Below are 27,666 nucleotides of genomic sequence, written 5' to 3'. Positions count from 1 at the left end.
TTGTTGCCACTTTAGCTTTCATGTCCATGTCTTCACTTAATACGTACATTCCACCTTTTGGATTTTGGGTTGGTTGAGAGGGAAACTTCCCTTTCTCTCTTGAGTTGGGCTCATCCCATCCTCTTGACACCTCAGACACATAACTTAAAAAGTCCATGGCTTCTTCCGGATTCTTGCTCATAAAATCTCCCTCACACATGGTTTCAAGAACTTGCTTCATGGAGGAAGACATTCCATCATAAAAATAGCTCACCAAGAGCCATGTATCAAAGCCATGATGAGGGCAAGCATTATTGGCCTCCATATACCTTTCCCAACATTCATGGAACTTCTCATTTTCTTTAGCAGAAAAGTTTGAGATTTGTCTCTTCAACCCATTGGTCCTATGGGTGGGGAAAAATTTCTTCAAAAATTCGGCCTGAAGATCAACCCAATTCCTTATGCTCCACGGCCTTAAAGAATTAAGCCATATTTTTGCCTTGTCCTTCAAAGTAAAAGGGAATAGCTTGAGTCTCATCAAGTCTATTGAAGCTCCTCCCTCTCTAAAGGTATTGCAAACCTCCTCAAACTCCTTGATGTGGGCATATGGATTCTCACTCTCCATTCCATGGAAATTTGGTAGAAGGGGCACAATATGGGGCCTTATAACCAGCTGCTCAAGAGGAGGTATGATGCATGAGGGTGCACTCATCCTTGGTGGGTGCATTCTATCCCTCATGGATAAATATGCATTGGGATTACCCCCTTGACCTTGTTGAGAATTCTGATCCTCTGGTGGAGGGTCCATGATGTTAACACAAATATCCAACTCTGTGTCTTGAGGATTCTCAATCCTTACTAATCTTCCCTCTTGGTCCCGAATCCAATAGGGCATGCACAAGTTACTACTTACCTGAAATAAAACAAAAACAACAAAAATAAAAGAAACCTAGCAAAAAGTTAAGGTTAGAAAGAAAATGAAAATAAACCTAACAAAAATAAAATGAAAGGAAATGAAATTAATGAAAAAGGAATTCACCAAACTTGTGATGGAAATCACAAGTAGCCTCTAAAAGGTTGCATCACTGTATTGTGGCACCATCCCCGGCAACGGCGCCATTTTGATTTGCGTGTAACTCCAATTGGGTCATTTAATCAAAAACATTTATAAAACCTATGACCTCATACTAACGTAGCAAAGCTACTATAGTATAGTGGCTCTAGGGTCGAACTCTGGGATGGGTTTTCATTCTACCAGTGATATACTCAAGATTAGAAATTGTATTTAATGATTTCCTTGATAAAAAACTTAAAGTTTAAAAGAAAATAAAATTTGTTTTGAAAGTGTTTGAAACTAAACTAACATAAACTAATTAAAAATGGAAGAAAGAAAGTCTCCCGGAGCTAAGGGTTGCTAGGATCAAGTTTAGAATAGAAAGTGGAAAATTCCGGATTTTTCTCCTCGCATTGGGGATTTAACCTATAGTTATTTCCCGAACCGGTATAGGTTTGACAATGAAGATTTAATCCATAAAAGGTCAATAGAAATGGTAGTCAAGGTCCATTAATGGCTTAAGACACTATGGGTCTTCACCTTGAATCACTTTCCAATGACTCGTACATGATAACTAATGGACTAATATGGATCTAGCAATAAGCATCCATAAAGACCTGAAGCTTACCATGTATTGGTCATTCAAAGTGATTCTAAGGGATTTAAAGCAAAACTTTGGATTTTAGAAGCCATTTATGAATTCCAACTACTTGAATTTAATGCATGGAAGCTTTCCACCTTTTCATCTGGACTTTTCACCTAGCTTCCTTTACTCCAAGAAACCGAAAGTTTAGCCTCTCATCCTCCGGGCAAACATCCTCAGAGGTTGTTTGGCTTCCAAGAAAAAGAAAATAGTAAAGAGAAAAGAGAAACGAGAGAGCTCTGTAAAAATTCTCAGTGTCAAACGTAATACGTATTCTCTCCTTTGCTTGACTTGTCTTAATGATCCAAAAAGCTGTCAAAACATTAAAACTAGCCACAAATATGATTAGAAGACATTGCTAGGTCCTTAACATGCCAATTGGACTAAAGATGGAGAACTACTACACAAAAGTGCTTAAAACATAATGCATTAAAGGTGTAAAATAGCACTTTTTGGGTAGTAATCAGCCATGACATACAGAAATTGGGTGCATGCGACACCCCTAAGATACATGCAAGTGGCAAGGGACAAAATTGAGGGTCTACAATGTGCACATGGAATATGGTCAAGATCAAACATCCTACATGTGCATGAACAGGTTTGCAAATTAACTTGATTACTTACCTCAACATATTTACATTGAACTCCTAAGAGTTGATAGGCTCAACCTCATAACCTAATGACTTATTAAACCTTAAGCGCAAATCCATGTTAGCCCATGTAGTAAGCTCAATTTTCATTGACAATGCTTGTTTTTGGCGATTTGAAAACCATCTCTGAAGTAAGTTTCTCAACTCTTTAACCATTCGCACAACTGGAAGATCTCTTGCATCTTTTAGTACAACATTCATGCACTCAACGATCCTTGTAATCATGATATTATATCTTTTTCCATTATTGTGTGACCGAGCCCATCGCTCTACTCCTACATCCACTAAATATTTGGCTGCTCTTGGAGAAATCATCTTTAACTGACCAAATATAGTATCAAAAGCTGACATTTGATATGCATGGGCAACATCATGAAACAACTTATGTACAACAACATTCTTGAACTTTGTTTTCAAGTTTTGCCCTAAATGATAAGTGCATACGCTATGGCTTGCATGAGGAAACAACTTTTGTACTGCTTTTTCAATGCTACCATGACAATCTGAAACCACCACTAAATCATCTACATGTCCAATCACATCATATAATTTTGTAAGAAACCATTCCCAAGAAGTATCATTTTCTGAATCACCAATTCCGAAATCCAATGAGTAGATTTGATTGTTACCATCTTTGCTTGCTGCAACAAACAAAGTCTCTAAATATTTTGACTTCAAGAATGTTCCATCAACTACAATTACCAGCCTTATTGATGTACGAAACCCAGAAATACATGCACCAAATGCCATAAATAGATACTTGAATTGATTGTCAACATCAATAACAATATTAGTTATTGTCCTAGGATTCTTTTGCTCTAGCATATAACAATAAGATGGTAAAGCACCATAAGACTCTTCAAGTGATCCCCTAATGGAGTTAAGGGCAAATTCTCTTGCTCTCTATGCCTTATCATAACTAATTTGAACTCCGTAGTTGTTTTGAATATCTCCTATAATGTCTTTGGGACGGTATTGACGACCAACTTGATAAGTTTGTCTCATGCTTTCTCCAACCAACCGACTACTTGCATGACGATTATCCCGAGACATTATTTCCAACCTACAAGTGTGCGTAGGATGGTATTTCATTAGTTGAAAGAAATTAGAACTTCCCAACTTAGTTGCACAAAATCGGCATTTGCATTCGTTATCAACACATTGAAGCACCAATAACTTGGTAGTAGATTTTATCGTTTTGAACTTAAACTTCTCTTCAAGGCAATAATGTACAATTTCTTCTGCAGTTCTTCTTTCTAGAATAAATTTGCTTCTCTTCAATATGATCATAATTAGTGCCACAATCACTAGTACCTATTCGACTCATGTCTTGGTCACTATTGCTTACCTCCTCAATCATGGTTGGAGCATCATTCATGAGACCATCTTTTATATTCATGATGCTATGATTTCCATTATTTGAGTTGCTTTGTTGCTTGAATCCCTATTTTCAATCACTTGGACATTGCTGGTCAGGTTGGTATCCAACACATGATAGTCATCATCAATAGCATACCCATTCATGTTCCATTCAACAACATTAGATCTCTCAAGTGGCTCATAGTTGAATTTTGTTATGCTTTCATCACCAATGACATTAAGAGATTCTATTGATCCATCATTTACATGTCCATTTCCATGCATAAACATTGACTTTGCATTATTTTTAGATCTTCTATCCACAGTGATGCATAATGGAGCTGGTAGCTTGTTAGTGCAATTTAAACGAATGAAAAATTTAACATCTCCATCATCTCTTAGTTGAATTGGTGATGTCGGTATGTTACTATTGAATGCATACTTCATTGAAATTGAACACTCAACTGGATCTAGTTGAAGAATGCGATACACAATTCTCATTAATTCATGATATGATATATTCTTCTTCACTGTAATGCCTTTACCTTCACTTCCTTTAAAGTGGTATGTGTTTCCATCTTGTACATAATTCCTTTTATACAAAAGCATTATTCCTACTTCATCAATGACTGCAAAAATAAATATTTCAAACTATCATGTTAATAATAAAATAGTACAACATAGGATATACTTTTATTAAGTTTCAACTATAGACTATACAATGAATCTTAAAACATATATTTTTATTTTTATTAAATAACTCACTACATAATAATATGTCAACAATTCAATCTCATTCAGTATAGTTATATAAAAACAGAGTTTTGCTTTGAATAGAAACATACAAACTCAACTTATGTTAAGTTAAACTTGACAAATAGTAAAATTTGTTGTTCAATGCAACAATGCAACACTTCCCATAAATCAAAGATCCAAACGAACAATATATAACTACAACGGGTATTAATCATACGAGCAATACTAAATCCGTAATAATTCTCTATGCATGTGATTTATTGCTTACCATCATTTGACCTTACCATATGTATAAATTTTTTCAACTTCTTTTGAACAAACTTTTTACTTTTTCAGAACTAACAATGGAGTCTCTATTTTTTATCTACAATGTTGAAGTGAGATTTTGAATTTTCAAGAAATAGAAAGAAATAAAATGATAATATAAAAAATAAATTGTTGGTTGCTTACATTTTTTTTCTTCATATTTTCGTGATCAAGAATGAAGAATAGATGAAACAATGGTAAGAAGTTAAACTTGTTCTCTGCAGGAAAAGGGAGAGAAGGAGCAACCAATGACCGAATAAAAAGATTAGAACCTAATCTGCTATAAAACAAAGGGAAAGAGAAAGTTGTCTTGGAGGGAAAAATTAAGGGGTATTTTTGTCTCAATCGAATCAACTTTTTTACTTTTTGACTGATGGGTTATATTTGTAAATAGGAGGGTTATTTTGACATCTTTAACCAAATAACCTAAATAAAAAACCCTCCTTAAGGAGGTAAAAAATCATGAAGTTTATCTTCCAGGATAACAAATTGGGAATAAAAGTCATTACTAGTTTTATTAACAATGAAAGCTAATAGAAATAGAAATGGAAACCCTCATCTCAAGAATACAAAGTAGAGGAATGGAACGGAGACATTGTACCACAAAGGGTTTTCACAATGGTTGAAGTCAAAGGAATCAACCATAAAACTTCATTTTTATACTTGGATGAACTGCCTTGCGTGCTAGAAAATGCTTAGAAAACAATCCCTTGGTTTTCTCCCTTTTTCCTCTCCTTTATCTCCTCTATTTTCACTCTCCATGATCTCAGCAAATCTAATTATTGAACCCTAGATGTTGTCAGGCTTAAAAAATCAGCCACCAAAGTAGCCCAACACGTGTGCTTTTAAAAAAAAAAAAAAAAATTCATGGGCTGGAACCCATTGGTGGTTTAACCCAACAAACATGTGACTAACTTTTACATGATACGATGATACGATCAAATTGAAACTTGAAACTATCACTTTGGAAATTACCATCAAGAGAACAAATGAGTTCATATCAATAAGGGTACATTTGGAAATGATTTAAATAAATTCTTTTATTTGTAAGATTTTTATCAAAAACATTTTCATTAGAAATACTTTTCAACATAAATTTAAAAATATGTTTTGATAGTATTTTTACCATCAAATAATATAATAAAAAAATAAATTTTAAAATAATCACTTTCAAGTGATTGATTTTTCAAATTTTAAAAAATTTTAAGTCCTTTTAATCTCTCTCAAAATCACTTTAGCATGGAGTCATTCCCATACGGAACCTAAAACTTGCAATTACGTGCATGAATTAAATACTAAGGATAAAAAGAGGTGGCTATTCCAAATCTTTCTATATCTTTCCACATCTTTCCATCCCTTTCATGGGTTCCTCTGCACATTTTTTATGTTATAAACACTTTTTAAACCCAAAAGAGACAAAAGCAAGTGGCTCCATTCAACCCTGCTGCTCTACCTTTTTGTACACATTACACCTCATCATACACATTTTCTTCTTCTCTACAACTATCTACTCACACTACAATGTGAGAGAAGAATGATTGAGCACCATCCCCAATCCTTCTCTTTCATTCATCCCGAAACCCTAATTTATTGCCACTGTATAAAGAAATCCCCACTCTTCAAAGTTGTTAGTTTGTTAAAATCACTATTTGGTGGAACTTTTAAGAGCAAGATATGGCTGTTGTGATGTTCACATCCCATGACTAGGATCACTGAAAGTTGCTCTGGTGGAAAGTTCAAGTGTGCAATACACCCAATCATTAAAATTATTAAATCATCACTTACAATTTTGTGTCAGACTAAGATGAATTATTTATCTAATCCTTAGTTCCCTACCACCGGAGATGTTTTTTCCGGCAGTGACGCCGGTGAGGACCTCAGCATGACAACATTTACCTATATATATATATATATATATATATATATATGTATCCTTTTTATAAAGTGAGTGATGAGTGGGGGAGGTGATAATTAGCTTCAAGCTTTGCCTTTGAAAAGTCCAATTTTCTCATACATACTTCAACACTAAATGATGTACTGCAAGAAGGTATGTATGCCATATTATTGGACTCTATGAATTCAAGAAAAAAATTATATTGTTGTGCCATTTGATTCAAATTGAAGAAATTATTGGGTGCCCTTATTGGCATTCCATAAAAAGAAGGAAACCCACAGAAAAATTGTGCTTAATTTAATTCAGAATAGTACTCTTGCTTTAAGACAATAACTTAATTATTGCCTCCCTTAATCATATCCCTAGCTTTAAGTACATTTTTCCAGGCTGACAATTTCCCATGTGTTTGACATAACTTGAAAAATAATAGTCTAATGATGCACATTTCTTATAATTCTCACCGACACATTAATTTTATTTGTTGCAATGTTTACATTTAAGCTTGTCGTAAAATAAAATGCATTAGAAAAATAAGAGTATGTTTGACAATGATTATAGGAAGTATTTTTATTTTAAAAAATATTTTTTTTAAAAAAATGAAGTAATTGAGAAATTTTAGGAAACACTTTAAAAAACCTAAAAAAATATTTATAATATTAAAAAATTACTTATAGTATTTTTTTAGAGAAATAATTGATATGTTATTTTCTTAAAAATATTTTTATTAAAAACACTTCGAATATAAATACTGTTAAACATATTCTAAATTTTTTTTTTTTATGAAATCAAAATTTTCCAAATTATGTACGCATCAACATGATAATTTTATTATTGAATCCAAGATATTCGATCCCTAGTTGTGTTAACAATAAATCAAACTGTAGACCCCCTCTTCGACGAGCTCGCCATCGAGTGGAAAACGCATGAGCACGAAATGCGGGGTTCACACAAACATATTTTAATTAAAAGAACAATTTTACTTACATGTCTTGAGATTTTATTTAAATATAATTAATATTTATTGATTTGAAAATTTGTCAAATTCTTCCTTTATTTTAAACTAAAGGGGAGGTGAGTGAAATTAGAAAGAATAGAAGAAATATTTTTATGAAACATGGACTTTTTTTATTGAAGAAAGTACAAATATTGAAAATTACTTTAAACCCCTTTTAAGCCTTATTAAAAATCCCTCGTTGGGACTCTTATTGGGGATTAGATAGTAATTTTGAAACTTGTATATCATGTGAACCCAGTGCTATGAAATTAATTTCTTGTCCTGGAGACTTGATTGGCATGACATCCTTAAACAAGAAAGGGAAAAATAATTGTAGTGACATTGAATGCACCCACTAGGTGATGGGACACTTTTATTTAACTTTTGTAAGGCATGTTGGACCACAAAGCACCTGTTTGATTGCCTCCCCACTGCACAAGTACACCCTCACCTCGCTCCATAGCAGTAGAGAAGAGGGCAGGAGGCTTCACTGAAAGAATCACACCTGCAAAATAGGTCACGCCACCCGAGAGGTAACTGTTAAAAAATTGCATCAATCAAATCATACCACGTGTACTTGGATTTCATTATTGTGTACTTGTTGCTTTGTAATTTGATCCATTTTGTTGCATTCTAACTCCTTGGTAACTGGTTTCATTGTTTGTATCTTTTTATTCAATTATGTAGATTTTTGTCAATCATTTTTTAATAATAGAGATTGAAAATTTGCTAGGAATTGAATCATACCTTAATTGTATATATATAAAAATATTATTAGTCATTTTAATATAGATTTTGGTTGTTGATTTATTAAATTTGTGTCTGAACATGTTGAACTCGAGGAGAAAATACGAATCAAAGGAAAAAGAAGAAAAAAAAGAATTTTAGTTTTCTATTATTTAATTCATCATAGAAATTAATTTGTATATTTTTCTCCGTTTTTTTTCTATTTATTATCTTTTAATCGTCATTTTTCTTAAATTTTCGATCAATTTTTTTTTACCATCCAAATAAAGACTACTTATAGGTATTTGGTAAACCTTGTTTAGTTAAATTAATTTAAAATTACCAAATTTGATATATTGACTTTTATTAATATTAAATAATAAGATTATAAAACAAAAATCGTTAATGGTTATGAGGTAAAGTTAATACAAATTTGAGATTTTGACCATAAAGAATATAAAATTATTTAAAATTAAAAGGAAAAAAACGATTTTATTTAACATAATGCATTGATGTATTAGGTTTAACTGACAAATTCTGTTTGATCACTTATTAATATAATACAACATACGTCTTTAGCCTTACTATTATAATTTTGACTTCGTCTTGAGAGTTGACTTCAAACCTTTCGAAGTTGATATTTTTGGAGGTATATATCAATTTAAAGTTGATAAAACTAATGAAATAACCAATAAAGGAAATTAGGATGAAAATGAAAAAAATTTGAAAATTACGAAATCAAAAAGCTAAAAAATGGGCTGGCATTCAAATCATTATAGCTTGTGCAAATGTCCTATTTGAACATTCAAACATTGGGCTTCCAAAATCATTTTTCACTTAATTTGTATTTAATTTTAAAAATTGTTTTTGGCTAGTTTAAACTTGTAAGACTCTCCATGATTGATTTCTACAGTCTTTCAACATCAATAATGATTTTGAAGGATTCACTAGGCTATGTTTGGTTTCCGGAAAATTTGAGGGAAAATGCAAGGGAAAGAAAATACAAAGGAAAAGTAGAAGGAAAGAAAAAGTGAAGGAAAATAAAAAAATAGATTAAAAGTTAATAAATTATTTTTTTTGTTACTTCAAACTCATTTTATTTATTTTAACTCATCAATATAAAAATTAAATAATTTAAAAATACATAAGTTTTTAATTAATTTTAATTATATTTGATTTTCTTTGATATTTTTCATAGGACAACCAAACATGAGAAAATAATTTTCCTTAGCATTTTTTTTCTTTCCTTTGTACTTTCCGGGAACCAAACATAGCCTAAGGAGTACAAGAAAGTGTTCCATTAAGACAAAAAAAAGAAGAAGAAAGATATGATGATATATGACATTAAGGAATAGATGCATTAGAAAAGGTAGAACCACAACACTTCTTACTATAATGAGACTATTTGGTTCTCAAAAAGTTTGAGGGAAAATGCAACATAAAGAAAATAGAGAGGAAAAGTAAAAAAAAGAAAAAGAAAATTGAAAGGAAATAAAAAATAGATTTAAAATAAAAAAAATTATTTTTATATACTACTTCATACTTTTTTACTTATTTATTTAACTCTTCAATATAAAGATTAAATAATTTTAAAATATACCAATCTCTTAATAATTTTAATTATATTTAATTTTTCATTTTTTTCTAATACTTTCTCGGAACCAAACATAATCTTAGTGTCTTTTATTTTATTTATTTATTTATTTATTAAAATCAAATCTTTAAACTTGTACCCATTATAATGATAAGTTAATTCTATGATCTGCAAATCCAAAATATGTCCAAGTGACTTTGAAGCAAATGGATGAATCATAAATATATATATATAAAGAAAAAAAAGAAGAGTCTTGATGATATATAAACAAGGACAGCTGACACTAATTTTGGAATCTTCCCTTTATTCATGAGCCATTTTATATGATTATTTAACAAGACCACATATTATGGTCCACTTATCTACATTTAACTTTTTAGAGCTTCAACCACACATCTCCTAAGAGTGGGGTGAGCTACTTGATAACATGATTCTTTTGTTTTTTCAATTCTACTATTATTACAATCAGCTAGCTGTCCCATATCGGATAAGCTTGAAGTTATTGTAAAAGCTTTCTGATTGTAGTGATTGAAACAGTTGAATTTAAAACCAACACTTGGAAATATTCCCTTTGAGTCCCCACTCCTCCTCAAGCCCATGCCTTGCTGCTGCCTGCTGCCTGCTGCCTGCTGCCATGGCTTCATTATACAACTTAGCTTAGAGCTTGTCATCATTTTCCAACGTTTCCATCTTCACTTCATTCAAACAATTGAACCCGAAATCTTCATTCATGAAATCCTCGTAATCCAGCCACCATGACGAGCCGTCTTCTGAGGGGGTCGTGGACGAGAATCCCAACTCGCTGCATTCTTCTCCCTGGGCCAGAAAACTCCATGACACATTGCTGAGAAATTCGTCAGACCATATGTAGCTCATCATCAATGGGTCGTCTTCACTTGCAGGGCCTAATGGCCGGTGCTCGTCGGTGGAGTTGTTTTCGAGGGTTGAGCTTGAATTGGCATCAGAGGTGATGAGATTGTCGTTAGTTTTGCTGAGTTCCTGGTGTTCAGTGTCAACCAGGGTCGGCATTTCTGGGGGTGTAACATGTTCATGAAGAGGTTCATGAGTGACTGGATCAATTCCCATTTTGATAAGCTTCTTCTTGATGTGGGTATTCCAGTGATTTTTTATCTCGTTGTCTGTTCTTCCAGGCAACTTAGCAGCAATCTTGGACCACCTAAAACAATTAAAATTGCAAAAAGAAAAAAAGGTATTTCTGTTAAAGAAGTATATGGAAATCATTATTAGAAGAGACTATTTTCAATGTTCTTTTCACATTTCTTGTCACCTGGCCACGGATCATAATTGAAGTGGGCCTCTCAGACCATCTTTTTTTTCCCATTTCCAATCGTACCTTTTTTTTTTTTGGGAGTTTTTTCTCAGCAAAAGCAACCATGCTGAATAGGTAAATTTAGTAGAAAAACTGGCATATCAAGTTTGCCTCTGATGGCTACTTGTGATCAGTATGAAATCATACCATTTCACCAAATGACAACATAAATTGATAAAAAAGCAACCCCATCTTTGGTACGTATCTCTTAGACATTTCATCTTCAGACAAATTATTTTCTTCCCACCTCTACCATTTCTTTTTGGATTAAGTTAAATAATGATTAAGCTATATTGATCTGCAAATTCATCTAAAAACTTAAATTAATCAGATAATACAATCAACAATGTACATGGGACTAACTCACTAACAAGAACTGCTAAGATTAATGAAAAGAGAAGAGAAGGGAGGTAGATACCTATTGCCAAGGCGGGCATGGAGATCGATGACCAGCTGTTCTTCAGCCTCATTAAGGAGTCCCCGCTTCAAATCAGGGCGGAGATAGTTAGTCCAGCGGAGGCGGCAACTCTTGCCGCAGCGGCGCAGGCCAGCGAGCTTGGGGAGGGCACGCCAGCAGCAGTGGCCATTGGTGAGGATAAAGGTGACTAGCTTCTTGTCCTCCTCGGCAGTCCATGGCCCTTTCTTCACGCCAAGCTTGTCGCAGCAAGGTTGCCTTCCCATCACTAGGCTAGCTTCGCTGGGTGGTGGTATAATAATTGCAGAAGCACAACAATTTTTTGGAGAGCCCAAGCCCCACAACTGATGTACCATACTTTATATAGTGAGGGAGTTGGCTTTGGTTTGGGGAAAGATCAACCTGGTAAAAGAGAAGGCTTATTGTTGGAGCGTGGATGCCACTGTCCAAGCTTTGGTGGGAAACTAGCCAGCCATGGGATTTGGTGTATTTTGGCAAGGGTCCCACTATTAGCTACGGATGTATGTGTGTGCAATTAATTTAATTTATTTATACCTAATTTTTTATATTTATATTTTCGTTTAATGATTCAAATTTTATCAAATATTTTTACCCAACTCAAATTAGGTTTCGAACAAATATCCATTCGACAAAATAAATTTTTTCTTTTGATTAAACTTTCCCATTTGTAATTTAATAATTTTTTGGATAAAAGTATAAATATGTATTTTGAATTATTTTGAGTAAGATTCTTTATGGCTCTTTTTAATATTAGAGACTCATTCTAAAGTTGGAAAAACCCTTTTAAGTACTGAATAATATTTTTACGATTAGGTATGAATCATTACAATATGTCCATAATACATATCCCAATAGTAACACTCTCCGTCATGCCATGTCTTTCCACTTGAAAATCTTAATACCATATTACCAATATATATATTTGGTAAATATTGTGACGACGCGCCGCAGAGAGGAGTGGGAGAGAGAGGGAGTGTGGTTTGAAAGGGGCATAAGAACGAGATTGATAACTATGTGTCTCTTCATGTGTTTTGGAGCAAAAAAGGCGACGATTTAACAAGAGTAAATGAATGACAAAAGAGGCATATGTTGGTGGAAGGATTGGCCAACCAACCACACCCCCACATTTCTTCCCATTCCTTCCCATTCCTTCCCTTTCCTCACTCTTACGCAACCATTTCATCACCCCTTATGTCACTCCCCTCACTTCCCAATCTATGCTATCACTAGCCGCTCCTCTCTACTTCAGCATTCTTACTTCCCTAACATTGAATATTTTTTGCATTCTTGGTTTAACTTGTATGCCACATCTTCTCCTCTTTCATTTCCTTCTTAAAATTATTTTACTTTATATTTTATATTTTATATTTTATTTTTATTTTTATTTTTATGGTAACTTAGTTCAAAATTAGTTTCATTTATTGGCAATTTTAAATTTAAATATTAAAACTTTTCCAATTTAATTTCATTTAGAGAATAATTTTTTTTATTAAGGTTATTTTTAAACTTTTTTTTTTTCAATTTCTTCAAAGAAAAATGAAATATTCTTATCATTTTATTCTTTTTTCTTGTCCATAATATACATATGTTTTCCACAATATCCAAACCTATATATATATATATAAAATTAGTAATTGTTTCCTTCCCTTTCATATCTTTCATGATTCAAACCATAACCCAAATGATATCATATTTTCTCTAATATTGTTTTTTATTGGGACAAAATCTTAATTCACTCTTGCACTTGTATTAGGCATTATGTTAGGGCTTGTAATCTATTCTCCCACACTAATTTTCCCACTTTTGAAGTAATAGATTACTTGGATTTTGGAGTTTGTGAATTCCAAGTCACCTTTTCTTTTCTTGTCTTTTTTTAATCACTGGAAACGAGCTCTTTCATATGCATTAATTTTGGTGAACTCTATTAGTCCATGGATCTTACCAAGTTAATGAAAAATTTACTTGGATCGTTAGGAGCTCAGTTCAACTCAATTCATCAAATTTCTTTCCTATTTTCCATTTTTTTATTAAAAGAAATAAAATGTGTTTTTATTTTTCCACATGCCACAACACAATAAGGAAAAAAATAAATAATAGATGCCATCCAATTAGGTAGCTTGTTGGTTGGGGACATTCAAGTTAACCTTGGGCTCAAGCGTCTATATATACTTATATATACCAATTTGAATATCATTTTCATCTCCTATCTACTAGGGAAAAATATTAATTATTTTTAATTATTGCTTTGTTCCCACCACAAAAAATGAAAAAAAAAAAAAAAAAACAGAAGAAAAGGAAAAGCTTTGTATTTGTTGCATGCATGGACATGGATGAAGGGTTGATTGTTTGTCAACACTTCTTTTGGAATATGAAACATTCTTTGCTTTTTTAGCTTCAATCATAATGAATTTGTGCCATGCGCCATGCGCATGCTCTTAGAAGGAAATTAGGTGAGAAATCTACCGCAAGAAAGAGAAAATAAATCTTTTAATTGTTTCGTCTTTTAATATTTTAATTGTTTAATTGACTTTGGACCGAATTTTTAGAAAAATCTAAAACCCATACATTATGCATGGATGATATATTTACTCTAATAGAAAGTATTTCAAATTTTTTACTTTGAGTCAATTGGGGAGTTAGTGATAGTTTTCTCATAGGATATATGCATGTAAGGAGTTTTTATTTATTTTTTATTTTTTATTTATTTTTATTTTTTTATTTTTTTATTTTTTTTATAATAGAACAAAAAAAAAAAAAAAAAATCCTATTTTGAGATTTTTTTTAGGAATAAGTATATTTCACAATGATATAATTAGTTTCTTTTATAAAATCTTCCTATTTGGTTAGGAAAATACATAAGAAGAGATTTTGATTTAGATTAATGAGAGACTCTTTTTGGGTATAATTGAGACTTCGGATGTAGGCTTTAGGCCAAACCATACAAATCGTTATGTGCTTTGTGTACTTTTTATTTTCATTCTCTTATTCTCTTATCTTTATTGTTATTTTTTGTTGTGGTTTTTCACAATAAACTGGTATCAAAGCATAGGTTATTAGACCTGAAATAATGATAAAATTTGAGATTGAGAAGTTTGAGGAAAGAAATGATTTCAATTTATGATGTATTAAGATGCGTGCCTTATTTTTGCAATAGGGGTTGTTCAAAGCATAGACAGGTGGAAAGGCTCCGCCAACAACTATGTTTAATGAAGAGAATGATGAACTTCTAGAGAAAGCACAATGTTATTTTGTAGTTCTTGGATAATGAGGTACCTTGTGATATTGCAGAAAATGATATGACTGACAAGTTATGGTTGAAAATATGAAGTTTGTATATAAAGGAGTCTTTTATAAATTTCTTATGAAAAAGCCCTAGAGTCTAGTAGGGTAACTTTCAGAAGGGGAGGGAGGATGAAGTGAATGGACGTATTTTAAAAAATTACAATATAAGGATTAAATATGATACCTAAATTTTATCTTGTGAGTAGTCAAGGTATATCAATAGGCAATTCAAAAAAAATAATAAAAAGATATAAACAATGAGGCACATATATTTTTATATGGAAAATCCCTTTACTAATTGTGGACATAATAAACCATAAAGTTTAAGACTGCTAATCTAAATCCACTATATGAGATCAAGTTACACAAATTTACCTGATTACTTTACCTTAAAGACTTACTCTCTAATACCTACAATTTGATCCACATTTGTAATGTAGCGACCTCTGATTATTCCAATGAATACACTTTAGTCTTGTTGAAAGGATGAAGGTCTTCAACCCAAGATTCAAAGATTGAATCATTGAATGAGAGATCGGGAACGGTGTAACGCATTAGGCTTTCTCTCTAGGAGACTCTTTTTGAAATCTCTTTAATATTTATATGATCTTTTTCCAATCTTTATACGATCTCTAACCCTCAAGGGGTTATGATGAGGTATTTATAGGAATAAATCGCGAAAAAGTTTGGTTTTAGAAGACTTCTAAACTAGATTTGTGTGAAAAAATATTGGTTAGAAATTCATAACCGCTTGAGACCACTTAGGTGGCTTAAGCGTTTCGGGAGCTCGAGTGGTGTGGAGTTCTTGAGTGTTGCTCCTCACTTAAGCATCCCTTGTTTTTCCAAAAACTTTATAAAAATTAATTTTAAGTTCAAAATAATTACCAATCTTCTTTATACCTCATAGGAACCTAACTTGACACAAGCCAAACTTTTTTAGATGTACCTGTGACTTCTCGATTAGACGAACAATAACTCTTGATTTTCAATGAAGAGCAAGTCACTATCTAAAACGACTTATATGGCCAAACATTAAAAGAAACAAAATTGTAAACCTACAAACAAGACTCAATGTTCTAACTTCCTGTATTTAAAAAAATGATTGTTCACTCTCTAAATAAAAGAAGGTACGTTCATTAAAGACCAACTTGATGAGTTTAATGAAACTATAATGGATTTGAGGAATATTGATGTTAGAATTTATGATGAAGGCCAAGCCATTATTTTGATAGGTTCCCCACCAAGTTTTATGAGCACTTCATAGATATCATGATATATGATAGAGACACTCTCTCCATAGAGAATGTTCGAGTAGCCTTGAACTCAAAGGAGTTAAAAACGTGGGTGTTCGAGAATAGAAAAAAAAGTTGATCAGGCGAAGGTTTGGTGGCTAGAAGGAGAACATGAAAGAAAAATAATGATAGAAAAGGTTGATTTGGATCTAAAGCAAAGTCTAAGGGAAACAATAATGTTTCAATTGCAATAAAGAAAGGTGCAATGTGAGAAATTGTCCAAATCATAAGGGAAAAGAAAAAAAAGAAAGATAGCTTCGAATTCTTGTAATGCAGTAGTTGAAGAAGAAAATTTAGATATTATAGATGTCCTTTAAGTTATTATTAGTAACTTAGGTGATGATTGGATTCTTGATTCATGGTGCTTCTATCAAATGTCTCCTAATAAGAATTGATTTAGTACCTTTTAACTTATAGATGGTGGGAAGTTTCTCATAGGAAACAATATAGCTAGTAAGGTTGTTGAGATAGACACAATTCAAATTAAGATGCATGATGACTTTATAAGGACACTAATTGATATAACGCGTGTTTCAAAGTTGAAGAAAAATTTGATTTCTTTCGGGACACTTGACTTCAATGGATACACATATAAGGTTATAGGCGGAGTTTTGAAGATTTCAAAGGGTGCTCTTGTTGTGATGAAAAGAAAGAAAATTAATGGTCTTTATACATTATAGAGTAGCACAATTATAGGTACAACTACAATTTCAACATCAAAATTAATTTAAGAGACTACCAGATTATAGCATATGTGGTTGGACGTAAAAGAGGGTTGACAATCTTGAGTAAATGATATTTGCTTGGTGGAATAAAAATGAGAGAATTAGTTTTTTGTGAGCATTATGTTTTCGGGAAACAATGAAGAGTTTAATTTAGTGTAGCTATTCATAGGACTAATGGTACTTTGGATAATATTATTCATTTAAATCTTTGGGGACATTATCAAGATGTATTGCATGGTGATGGAAGATACATGTTGAACCTTCATTTATGATTACTCTAGAAAGGTTTGAATATATATCATGAAACATAAGAATAATGTCTATGGGAAGTTCAAACAATGGAAATCTATGATTAAAAAGCAAACAAGAAAATAGATTAAGCACTTGAGAGTTGACAATGACATATAATTTTGTGGGAAGGAGTTCAATGAGTTTTGCAAGAATGAAGGTATTGTGAGACACTTCATAATTAGGCATACTTCACAACAAAATGGTGTTGTAGAAGATATGAATAGAACTCTTTTAGAGAGAGCATGATGCATGCTTTTAAATGTAGGGTTGTTGAAAGAATTCTAGTTGAAATGGTAAATTCAATTTGTTATCTTGTGAATAGACCTCCTTCAATTCCTTTTAATTATAAGATTCTTGAAAAGGTATATATGTTTTAGTTCCCTTCTAATCATGCAAATTTAAGAATTTTTTGTTGTCATTGTCATGCTTATGTGAATGAAGATAAGTTGGAACTAAGGGTAAAGAAGTGTATAGACTTAGGATATGTAGATGAAGTGAAAGGGTACAAGTTATGATGCTTAGATTCAAAATTCTCAAAATTTCTTATTAGTACGGATGTAACTTTTAATGAGTCTACAATGCTAAGTCCCAGGAAGGAGCAATTAGATGCAAAAAACAACCTTGATATGAGAGAAAATATGGAGTTTAAGCCTAAAGCTCTAAGAGCCATAGAGAAAATGATCTTAATAAAGCCAAAAGAGGAAGAGGTGCAACATCTTGATAATAAAGAAAATACACCATAAGAGCAACAATACAATTTAGCCAAAGATAGAATGAGGAGAGATATCAAACCACCTTAGAGGAATGCTTATGTAGAATTGGTTGCTTATACACTTAGTATTGTAGAAAACATTGAAAATAAGGAATCTCATACTTATCATGAAGCCATCACTAGCTAGTAGAGAGTTTACACAAGATTGTTGCTATGAACAAGGAAATTGAATCTCTTCAAAATAACCATACTTGGCAACTAGTTTAAAAGACTAAAGACAAAAATTTTTTAGTTCCAAATAAGTCCTCAAAAGAAAGGAAATAATTCCAGGAGTGGAGGATGCTAGGTTTAAAGCACGACTAGTGGGAAAGACCTACATAGAAAAGGAGGGTATGAACTTCAATGTAATGTTTTCCCTGATTGTTAACATAGCTCAATTAGAGTGTTACTTACTATGATTTCTTTATTTGATTTAAAGTTGGAGCAACTTGATGTCAAGATTGCTTTTCTATATAGTGAGTTGGAAGAATAGAATTATATGCATCAACTTAAGGGATTCATTATTTCAAGAAAGGAAGACCATGTTTATTTGTTGAAGAAATCTCTTTATGGTTTGAAGTAATCTCCTAGGCAGTGGTATACAAGATTTGATACTTTTATGATTGGTAATGACTACCATAGGAGTGAGTATGATAATTGCGTTTATCATCAGGAATTTTTTGATCGTTCTTTCATTTATTTATTGTTATATTTACTCATGATAAACACAAATAAATGAAAGAACCATCAAGAAATTTCTTATGATAAACACAATTGTTATACTTACTCATATGGTAGCCATTACCAATCATAAAAGTATAAAACCTTTTATACCACAGCCTAAGAGATTGCTTTAAACCATAAAGAGATTTCTTCAACAAATAAACATGGTTTGTTTTTTCTGAAATAATAAATCCCTCAAATTGATGCATATAAATATGTTCTTCCAACTCACCATGTAGAAAAATAGTCTTGACATCTATTGGGATAGAGTTCTGGAAAAAATGCCATGATGTAACAATTTTAGATTCCTACTAAATTTATTATTTTTGTTTCTTATTTCTTTTTTATATCTCATTTGCATCGATTGGTTATTTAAGTGTATATGCTAATTTTATTTACATTGTATATGACTTGGATGCATTAAGAGTTACATAGAGGACACAAGTGATGGGTTCCTTGCAAGATGATTAGTTTTTCATAATCACTTCATGGATTTGGGCAATCCAATAAAGACTATACTGTAGTATCTCATAATTGGATAGATGACTTGTCTTGGCCGTCGGAATGAGTTTCCTATGGTGAGTGCATAAGCGTGTACAATTACACATTGGATAAGACCTATAGTGAATCATGACATTAGACTATCAATTGTCATGATTCACTTGTTGGGAACCCTGTATTACTCTGTTCCCATACCCTGTATCTCATAGGGTACATGCATCTATCCTTAGGCATCTCTAAATCTATCGTAGTGGAATAAAATGATAATAAAAACCATTATTAACTATAGATATAGAGATATGAACCCCGTACTTGAATTTGGATGTTCCTAGATCAATTCTTTGTAGTAAAGAACATGTTTAAATAGTTTGAAGGTCTTGTACATTAAAGATCTTTCACCTAATGACTCGAACCAAGATCTTGACACTCCAAAGTATGGGATTTGGAAGAGTGGAAACCTTGACTATCTCTCTCTCTCTCTTTGGAGGTGGAAGACGACTAACTAAAGTCATTAGGAAACTCTAACCCATAAGGGGTATTTATAGGGTTGCCTATTAGACTTAAGTGACTTGAACCTCTCAAGGCTTGGGTCACTTAATCTAACCCAAAACAAGTCCTAATTGATTAATTAACCACATAGGGCCATCTAATTAATCAATTAGCCAAATCCAGAGACCTTGTTCATTATCCCTTATGCAACCTTACATAATTACCAAAACACTCTTATGTACAAAAATGAACCTAGAGTCAATCCAACCCTTATAAACCATGCTATCATGGTATATGAGCTCATAAAGGGGACCATTAGGACCCATAATCCAATTCTAAAGTTGATTTAACATTTCACTAAAGAGAATCAATTGCACTCTAATACCCTATGTAAATAATAACGAGATAAAGCTCGGGTCTATGACTTACTATTCATTATATGCAAACTCCCCATGAACTGGTGTTTGTAATATAACAAGGTAGTGCTATCACCTATCAAGATTACCTCTCAAATCCTTGAGTTATAGATCCCACTTATTATGTAATTAATTAACATACTTTAACTTCAAGGAGCATATGTTAAATTCCATTAAAGGAATTATTTTGACCATAGATTTCATGATCACATGTCCTTTAGATCACCTAAGGGAACACACTGTCTCAATCCCATGAGATATCATGGTGCCTCTATTGAGAATACTTGTTGCCATCAGCCTCTATCAATAGTGACCTAATTTATAGGGATATATGACAACTATAGGGTCTCACCTATAAGTCAAACGTTCTTATTAATTTTGGCATAAACTCATTATCCTTTCAAGGTTGAGAATCCATGCAATATAGTAGCTTGATGAATCAGAACAATCGATAGCCTTGTGTCATGATTCACCATAGGTCATGTCTAGTGTGCATCACATATATTAGGACACTCTCCATGGTAAACCCATCATGACAGCCAAGACAAGTCATCCTTTCAATTAGGAGGTGGTGCACTACAATCTCTACTGGATTGCTCAAATCCATGAACCGATTGTGAACAACTTATCTACTTACAAGGAACTCATGATTTGTATCTTCCGTACAACTCTTAATGCACCCAAGTCATGTACAATGTAAGAGACATTAGTTGAATACTGAAATCAATGTCAATATGCCAAAAAGATAGCAAGAGGACAGTTATGTTTAACTTTGTTACATTATGTCTTGATTTTAGGAGCTTAATCCCAACAAACTCCCACTAGCCCCAAAAGCAAACTGGGCACTATAGAAAGATCATACTCAACAGTCAATCACCTTTCTGTATTATCTCACAATGAGGTAACACTTCCTCTTTTAGTGGTACTTCTATTCTTTAGACTATGCCACTATGCTACTGTTATCACATAATAAGATCTTAGATGACATAGCCAAGGGAACTACCCATAAGCCAAAAGGCTTCCTTTGTTGTTATAGAAGTAACAAAAACCACTTAGAGTGTACACATACCCAAAGGTAGACCTACGAGATTCCTCATCAGATTGAAAGTCTAATTTTCCCATATGAAAGGAGTACCAACTCATCACAAAGACTTGAAAAATCTCTTCCTATATATATATATATATATATATATTGTTAATTACATAGGAAGATTCCATATAAGAAACTAATTGTATAATTGTCAAAGATACTAATTCTTAAAAGAGGATTTCACAATAGAATGTTTCTTTTATAATAATAGGAAACTCTCATATAAAGATATTTTCTATTAGGAATATATCAATAACTTACCAATGTACTCAAAATAGAATTTGAAACACTTTTCAAGGTAGACTTTGTATCTTAACTTAGGTGAACTGACAGAAATAAGCTATTCTTGTTGATTCAAACTAAAAAACAAATAAACTATTTGATACATTACCATGCTTTTACTATTCTTTCTTTGGATTATTCACCTGCATGCTCCCTTCTCAGTATCACATAGAACTAGTCAAATAACATAAGAAATTTCTCCTCACAATCCACATTTGGTTGCCAAAAAAAGAAAAAAAGAAAAAAAAAAGAATGGAAAATAATATAAAAGAAAATCTAAAACTTTATTGAAGGAGTTAAAATACAAGTATTTAATCTCTTCCCATCTCTTCTCAATACTCTGCATCTCTTCTCAATACTCTCACAATTGAAAATTTAAATAAGTTTCCTAACCCTAAAAGTTAGTGACACTTTCATAGGAAGGTGATAATTGGTTTCACTTTCCATGTTTCAAATTAGAAGGAAAAATTAAAAATTATTTGGATTGAAAAATCATTAAAAAAACAAGAACTTTTGAATTTTCTTTTAATGAAATAAACCATTATGTTCATTAGTAGAGAAATTTTTGGTATGATGATAAAAAATAAGTACATTAAAAAAAATTAAATCGGAAGAATAAAATACTTTCCCTAAAAATGTGAACTTGATGTAATTGATCATCTTTCATTTAGGATAAACTTCCCATATAGAGAACATCCTACATGCAAGAGGATATTGCGAATGAAAGGTTCTTTTGGAAAATGAATTTTTTTTTTCCCAACACTTAATTAATTCCTTTATATTTGAGATTAATATTGAACAAAATAATTATCAAAATATTAATTGTATGATAAACCTTGGCATTATTTATTTTCTCATAATTTTATTTTATTTTTTTAAGTGGAGTGTATAAAAATTTATGGTAGTATTAGTTATTTATTTTATTTTTAAGTTCTTTAATTTCAAGTTTTTAGTTACACCATCATTCGAGTGGATCTCTCGTTCTCTATATTTTAACATTTACGTTATTTATTCACTCCTGCACATACTCTTCTATATTTAGATTAGGCTTTTGGTTTGTCAAGTTTTATTAAATAGCTACGTCAATTTCATTCATTTTCAAAGGCTAGTTTAATTTAGAAGCTATAAATTTAGACCCTATGGTTGGTTTGACAAAAGTGCACCTCTCATGTCCTTCCCTAATTGAAAAACTCGTGTTTCATGCATGAAAATTAATAACATGAAGAATTACTCTGTGAGAGAGAGAGAGAGAGAGAGATTCGACAAATATATATATATATATATATATATATATATATATATATATATATATATATATATATATATATATATATGGCAACTTACGTCATTTTGGCAAGAGCATGCCGATAAATTAATCTTCCACTGTACATGCGAATCTGTGATATGTCAAAGGGCCCTTTCACATGACTTTGTAAGGTTCTGGTGAATTTAAATTGGGAAAAAGGGCCTTCCGCCTACCCCGTGACAGTGTGTGTGAGTAATGATATCGTCATACAACTACATATTATTACCACTAAATTTAAACATGTACACTACTTTTTTTTTTCATATATGTATATTTTAAGTTGAAACTCAAGGAAAGTAGATTGATTTGGTGGGATTGAGGTTTGAAAGTGTCATTTAACTTTGAGTGAGAAGCCAGCAAATGGGCATGGCCACGCGGGGAATAGGGTGGAACCCACCTAGGAGACAATATAAGTTTCTAATACCAAACGTTTGACTAATCGAACATATAAATGGATTTGTATTACACTCGTTAGATTTTTAATTTTTTTTTGATATATTTTATTCGAGGGCTTAGTGAAAAATATAAATAAAAGAAGAGATTCCTATGTTAGGTATAACTTAGATGTTAAATGATGGGAAAAGAGTGTTTGATAATAAATAGGACATCACAAGATTCTTATGTAAAATGAAAAGGAACCAAGAATGATAGGGATGGAATCTTCCTAGTTCTTCATTGCCTAATTAACGATTTTCATGTGATGATTAATTTTTCCTTAATTTTGTATAAGTGTGGACCCCGTATTTCGGCTCATGCGTTTCCTATTCGATGACAAGTTCGATTTTTATTTTGAAAAATGATTTTATTGATTAAGAAAAATGACTTGGAGTTGCCACTTATTTTTGTTTTATTTTAAAAGGGTAAACAAAATAAGAAAGAAAAACCCTAAGTGTGACTCCTTATTTTGGAAAATGTGATCTACGAAAAACCAGATCGGATTCGGGGGTCCGGTTACTCATCGGGAAGGTACGACAAAAACCGTAACACCCCTCTAAGTCCCTAAGTCGGGTCTCTACTAATAAAATTGAAACAATCATGGCAATGGATGAGTAAATCAATGAATACCCAGAATAAATCATACACATGTGAGAATCAGGACATGCATAGACAACGATTAGAGGGAAAATGGGTACATGTCTGGGCAACGAACCACCATGTGCTATCAATAGAGAGGGTTAGTGCACAATTTAGGAATAATCTCATGCATGTCAGAGAGTAGGATAAATCAATTATGTATGATAATCAAACCAAACAATCAATCGATCAATCATAAAGTCACCCATGTTGGGCCCCACCAAAGCCTGTTTATTTTGTATGACTTAATGTCACAGATTCCATTATTCAGGAATTATGAAAAAACTTATTCATGCTTACTGAAATCAAGAGGAGCAGAAAATCGTTTGAAAACTAGAGCGGAATTAAAACTATTTGAGAGAAAATTGGATTTTTGAAATTTAATTGAAAAATTAGAATCTCGAAGATTACTGAAAAATTGGAGTTTTAGAGTTTATTTGAAGATCAAACTTTTAGAGATTGAATGTGAGAATGAAAATTTTAGAAATTGAATTTGAACGAGATTGGAATTTTGAAAACGATTTGAGAGCTTGAGATTTTAAATGAGTGGATAAGTGAATGAGTGAATAAATAAATGAATGGAATAATAATGATGGTGAAATAATAAAGATTAGGTAAATAATTGCGAAAGATGGAATTTTAGAGATTGAAGATGTGAATTTAGAGATTGAAAACTTAAGAATTTTTTTAGAGATGAGATCTTGGGTATATGAATAACTGAATAAATAAATGGATGTGATAACATTAATAACGAGAATAATCATTAAACAGCGGTATATGAACAGTAGAGCTTTTGAGATTGGAAATTAGATTTGGAAGTCGGGTTCTGAAAAATTAAACTTTAACGATTAGCATAAATAAATAAATATGGAATAATAATGCTATTTGACGGGAATAATATTTTAAACGAATAGAAAATGAGTAGTGGAATTTTTAAGATTGAAAATTAAATTAGGACGTTGGATTTTTGAAGAATTGGACCTTAAATAAATAAATATGGGATAATAATTCTAATTAACGAAAATAACATTTAGACGAATAATGAAATTTTTAGGATTGAAAATTAAATTAGGACATGAGATTTTTGAAGGATTGGACTTTAAATAAATAGATAAGTATGGGATAATAATTCTAATTAATGAAAATAATATTTAAACGAATTGTAGAATTTTTAGGATTGAAAAATTAAATTAGGACGTTGGATTTTTGAAGGATTAGACTTTAAATAAATAGATAAGTAGGAGATAATAATTATAATTGATGAAAATAACATTTAAATGAATTGTAGAATTTTTAGGATTGAAAAATTAAATTAGGACATGAGATTTTTGAAGGATTGAACTTTAAATAAATAGATAAGTATGGGATAATAATTCTAATTGATGAAAATAACATTTAAATAAATTGTAGAATTTTTAGGATTTAACATTTAAATTAGGACGTTGGATTTTTGAAGGATTAGACTTTAAATAAATAGATAAGTATGGGATAATAATTCTAATTGATGAAAATAACATTTAAACGAATTGTAGAATTTTTAGGATTGAAAAATTAAATTAGGACATGAAATTTTTGAAGGATTGGACTTTAAATAAATAAATAAATAGGGGATAATAATTCTAATTAACGAAAAATAACATTTAGACGAATAGTGGAATTTTTAGGATTGAAAAATTAAATTAGGACGTTGGATTGTTGAAGGATTAGACTTTAAATGAATAAATAAATATGAGATGATAATTCTAATTAACGAAAAATAACATTTAGACGAATAGTGGAATTTTTAGAATTGAACATTTAAATTAGGATGTTGGATTTTTGAAGAATTGAATTTTAATGATTAGAATTTTTAAAAGAATTAAATGAATAAATATGGAATAATGATAATGATAACAAAAATAATATCTAAACGGATGAATGTAAATAGTCGAATATTTGAAATTGAAGAATAAATTAGGAAGTCAGATTTTCGATAAATGCCTTTGAGATACATAAGTTTTGGATATGAGATTTAAAATTTTGGAATGTAGAAAATTCATTGAGACTGACATGAATTGATTATATATAAAATTTTCATGTATGATGATTAGACATAACTAAAGAAAGGAAGACGAAATATAAATTATTTTAAGTTTTAAAAACGACATTCCGTCCTAATGATTTATCTTTTAGTTGTGTTTAAGTTGAGTTAATAGAATAGGTAAAACTAAAATAAGATAAACAATAAAAGTGAATGAATAAATTAATTAATTATGGATATTAGAGGTTTTAAAAAAATTATTTAGGATTGGGGCAGCCCAATGGGCTAACTCGATGTGGACATGGGCCACCTTAATAAGGGGGATTGGCATGAGGCCCTTCATCAATGCAAATGGGCTTGGGCTCCAACCCAGGCCCATATCCATCGTCATGGACAAGCCCAAACTCTAAACTCCATCACAGCCCATTTATTTGAGAAAACATTGCCCTCCATCAACATGCCTGGGTTGGGCTTCTTCTCAAGCCCAATATCCATCACCATGGGCAAGCCTAAGGCACCCATCTCCATCACAGCCCACTTCTCCACCTGGGCATCACCCTCAGACGAGGCCTCCACCATCAGCGACATAGAGGAGAGGGAAGGGGTGGCGGCTTCGAGGGCGGCGCCAAGACGGCGGAGCTGCTGCCGCGAGAAGGTCAGTGACTGCCGCTGCGTCACGACGTGCTCTTAGAGGACGGAGACCTCTTTGAAGGTGTCCACCAGGGAGTCGATGTTGGAGAGGCCGAAGGTGGTGGGCGAGGGATTCAAGGCCCGGGTGAGGCTCAGCCTGCTGCTGGTGATGGAGGCGGAGGAGCTCAGGTAGGGCTGGACAACGTTGTAGAGCTCGCGGGTGCTGACGCCATCGATTTCAGTGATATCGAAGTAGCAGTAGGAGGAGCAGTGGGAGAGGGATGGGAATGGGAGGCTTGGGTGGTGGACCGAGTGGTCAAGGAGGGTGGAGAGATGTGCATGGTGGGCGGGGGGCGCAACACGTGCATGCATGGCCAAGATACTTGCTGCATGTAGTAAAAATGGGATGGAGAAACTTAGGGGAGACGAGTGGATACAGGAGAGGAATGAGTGGGAATGTGAGCACGGAACGTTTAACAAATATGCTAAGCCTATTTCACTATCTCATCCATGAACCTAACAATCAATGGGTTGAAATGGAAGATGCTTGCTAGAGTGAAACATTAAAATACAGCAAGCTCTTCAAAGACTAAACTAATAATCATCAAAACACAGCAGCTCAACAAGCAGAGGTGTACTCAGAGAGAGTAAAAAAACTATAAATGGTGATACCTGAAAGTACCCGTCTTGCTCTCGTGATTGCCGGGCTCCCTTCACTAAGAAAAACCAGCCTTAAAAAAAACCCTCCTCCTTGACTATCTTTTTCTTCTCCAAATATCTCTGAAAACTCACTCTCCTATTCCCCCATCAGCCAGCATGGCACCCTCCAACCACCTTCATGGGCAGTCATGCCCTTGGTCAGTTGCCAATGCGGCTGGTCCCGTGCATGGGGAGGTCCCCCCTCAACAAAAAGGAAAAAAAAAAAAAAATTCTCCCCGGCCCCCTCACTTCAAAAGGGTCTACAATAAGACATTTTGCTCATGGTAATTATTATTTAGGGTTTTTTTTTTTTGCCTTGAATATGAGTCATTTCACCATAATTATTACTTGGGTTATTTTAATATTTATACATT

At 32.5% G+C, this 27,666-nt stretch overlaps 1 protein-coding gene across 1 annotated transcript; it reads right to left on the bottom strand.

The window, feature by feature from the left end:
- Nucleotides 1-10,233: 10,233 nt before the first annotated feature.
- Nucleotides 10,234-12,072, bottom strand: LOC100244033 (MYB-like transcription factor ODO1). Its single transcript, XM_002265983.4, has 2 exons — nucleotides 11,704-12,072; nucleotides 10,234-11,132 (listed from the first exon to the last, which is right to left on the bottom strand). Exons 1-2 carry the CDS (start codon nucleotides 12,054-12,056, stop codon nucleotides 10,613-10,615), a joined length of 873 nt encoding a protein of 290 aa, XP_002266019.2. The 5' UTR covers nucleotides 12,057-12,072; the 3' UTR covers nucleotides 10,234-10,612.
- Nucleotides 12,073-27,666: the final 15,594 nt, after the last annotated feature.

This window comes from Vitis vinifera, chromosome 16 (assembly GCF_030704535.1).
Source record: "Vitis vinifera cultivar Pinot Noir 40024 chromosome 16, ASM3070453v1".
NCBI classification, from domain to species: Eukaryota; Viridiplantae; Streptophyta; class Magnoliopsida; order Vitales; family Vitaceae; genus Vitis; species Vitis vinifera.
Note: the sequence above shows the minus strand (reverse complement) of the source record. Positions and strands in the feature narration are given on the sequence as shown.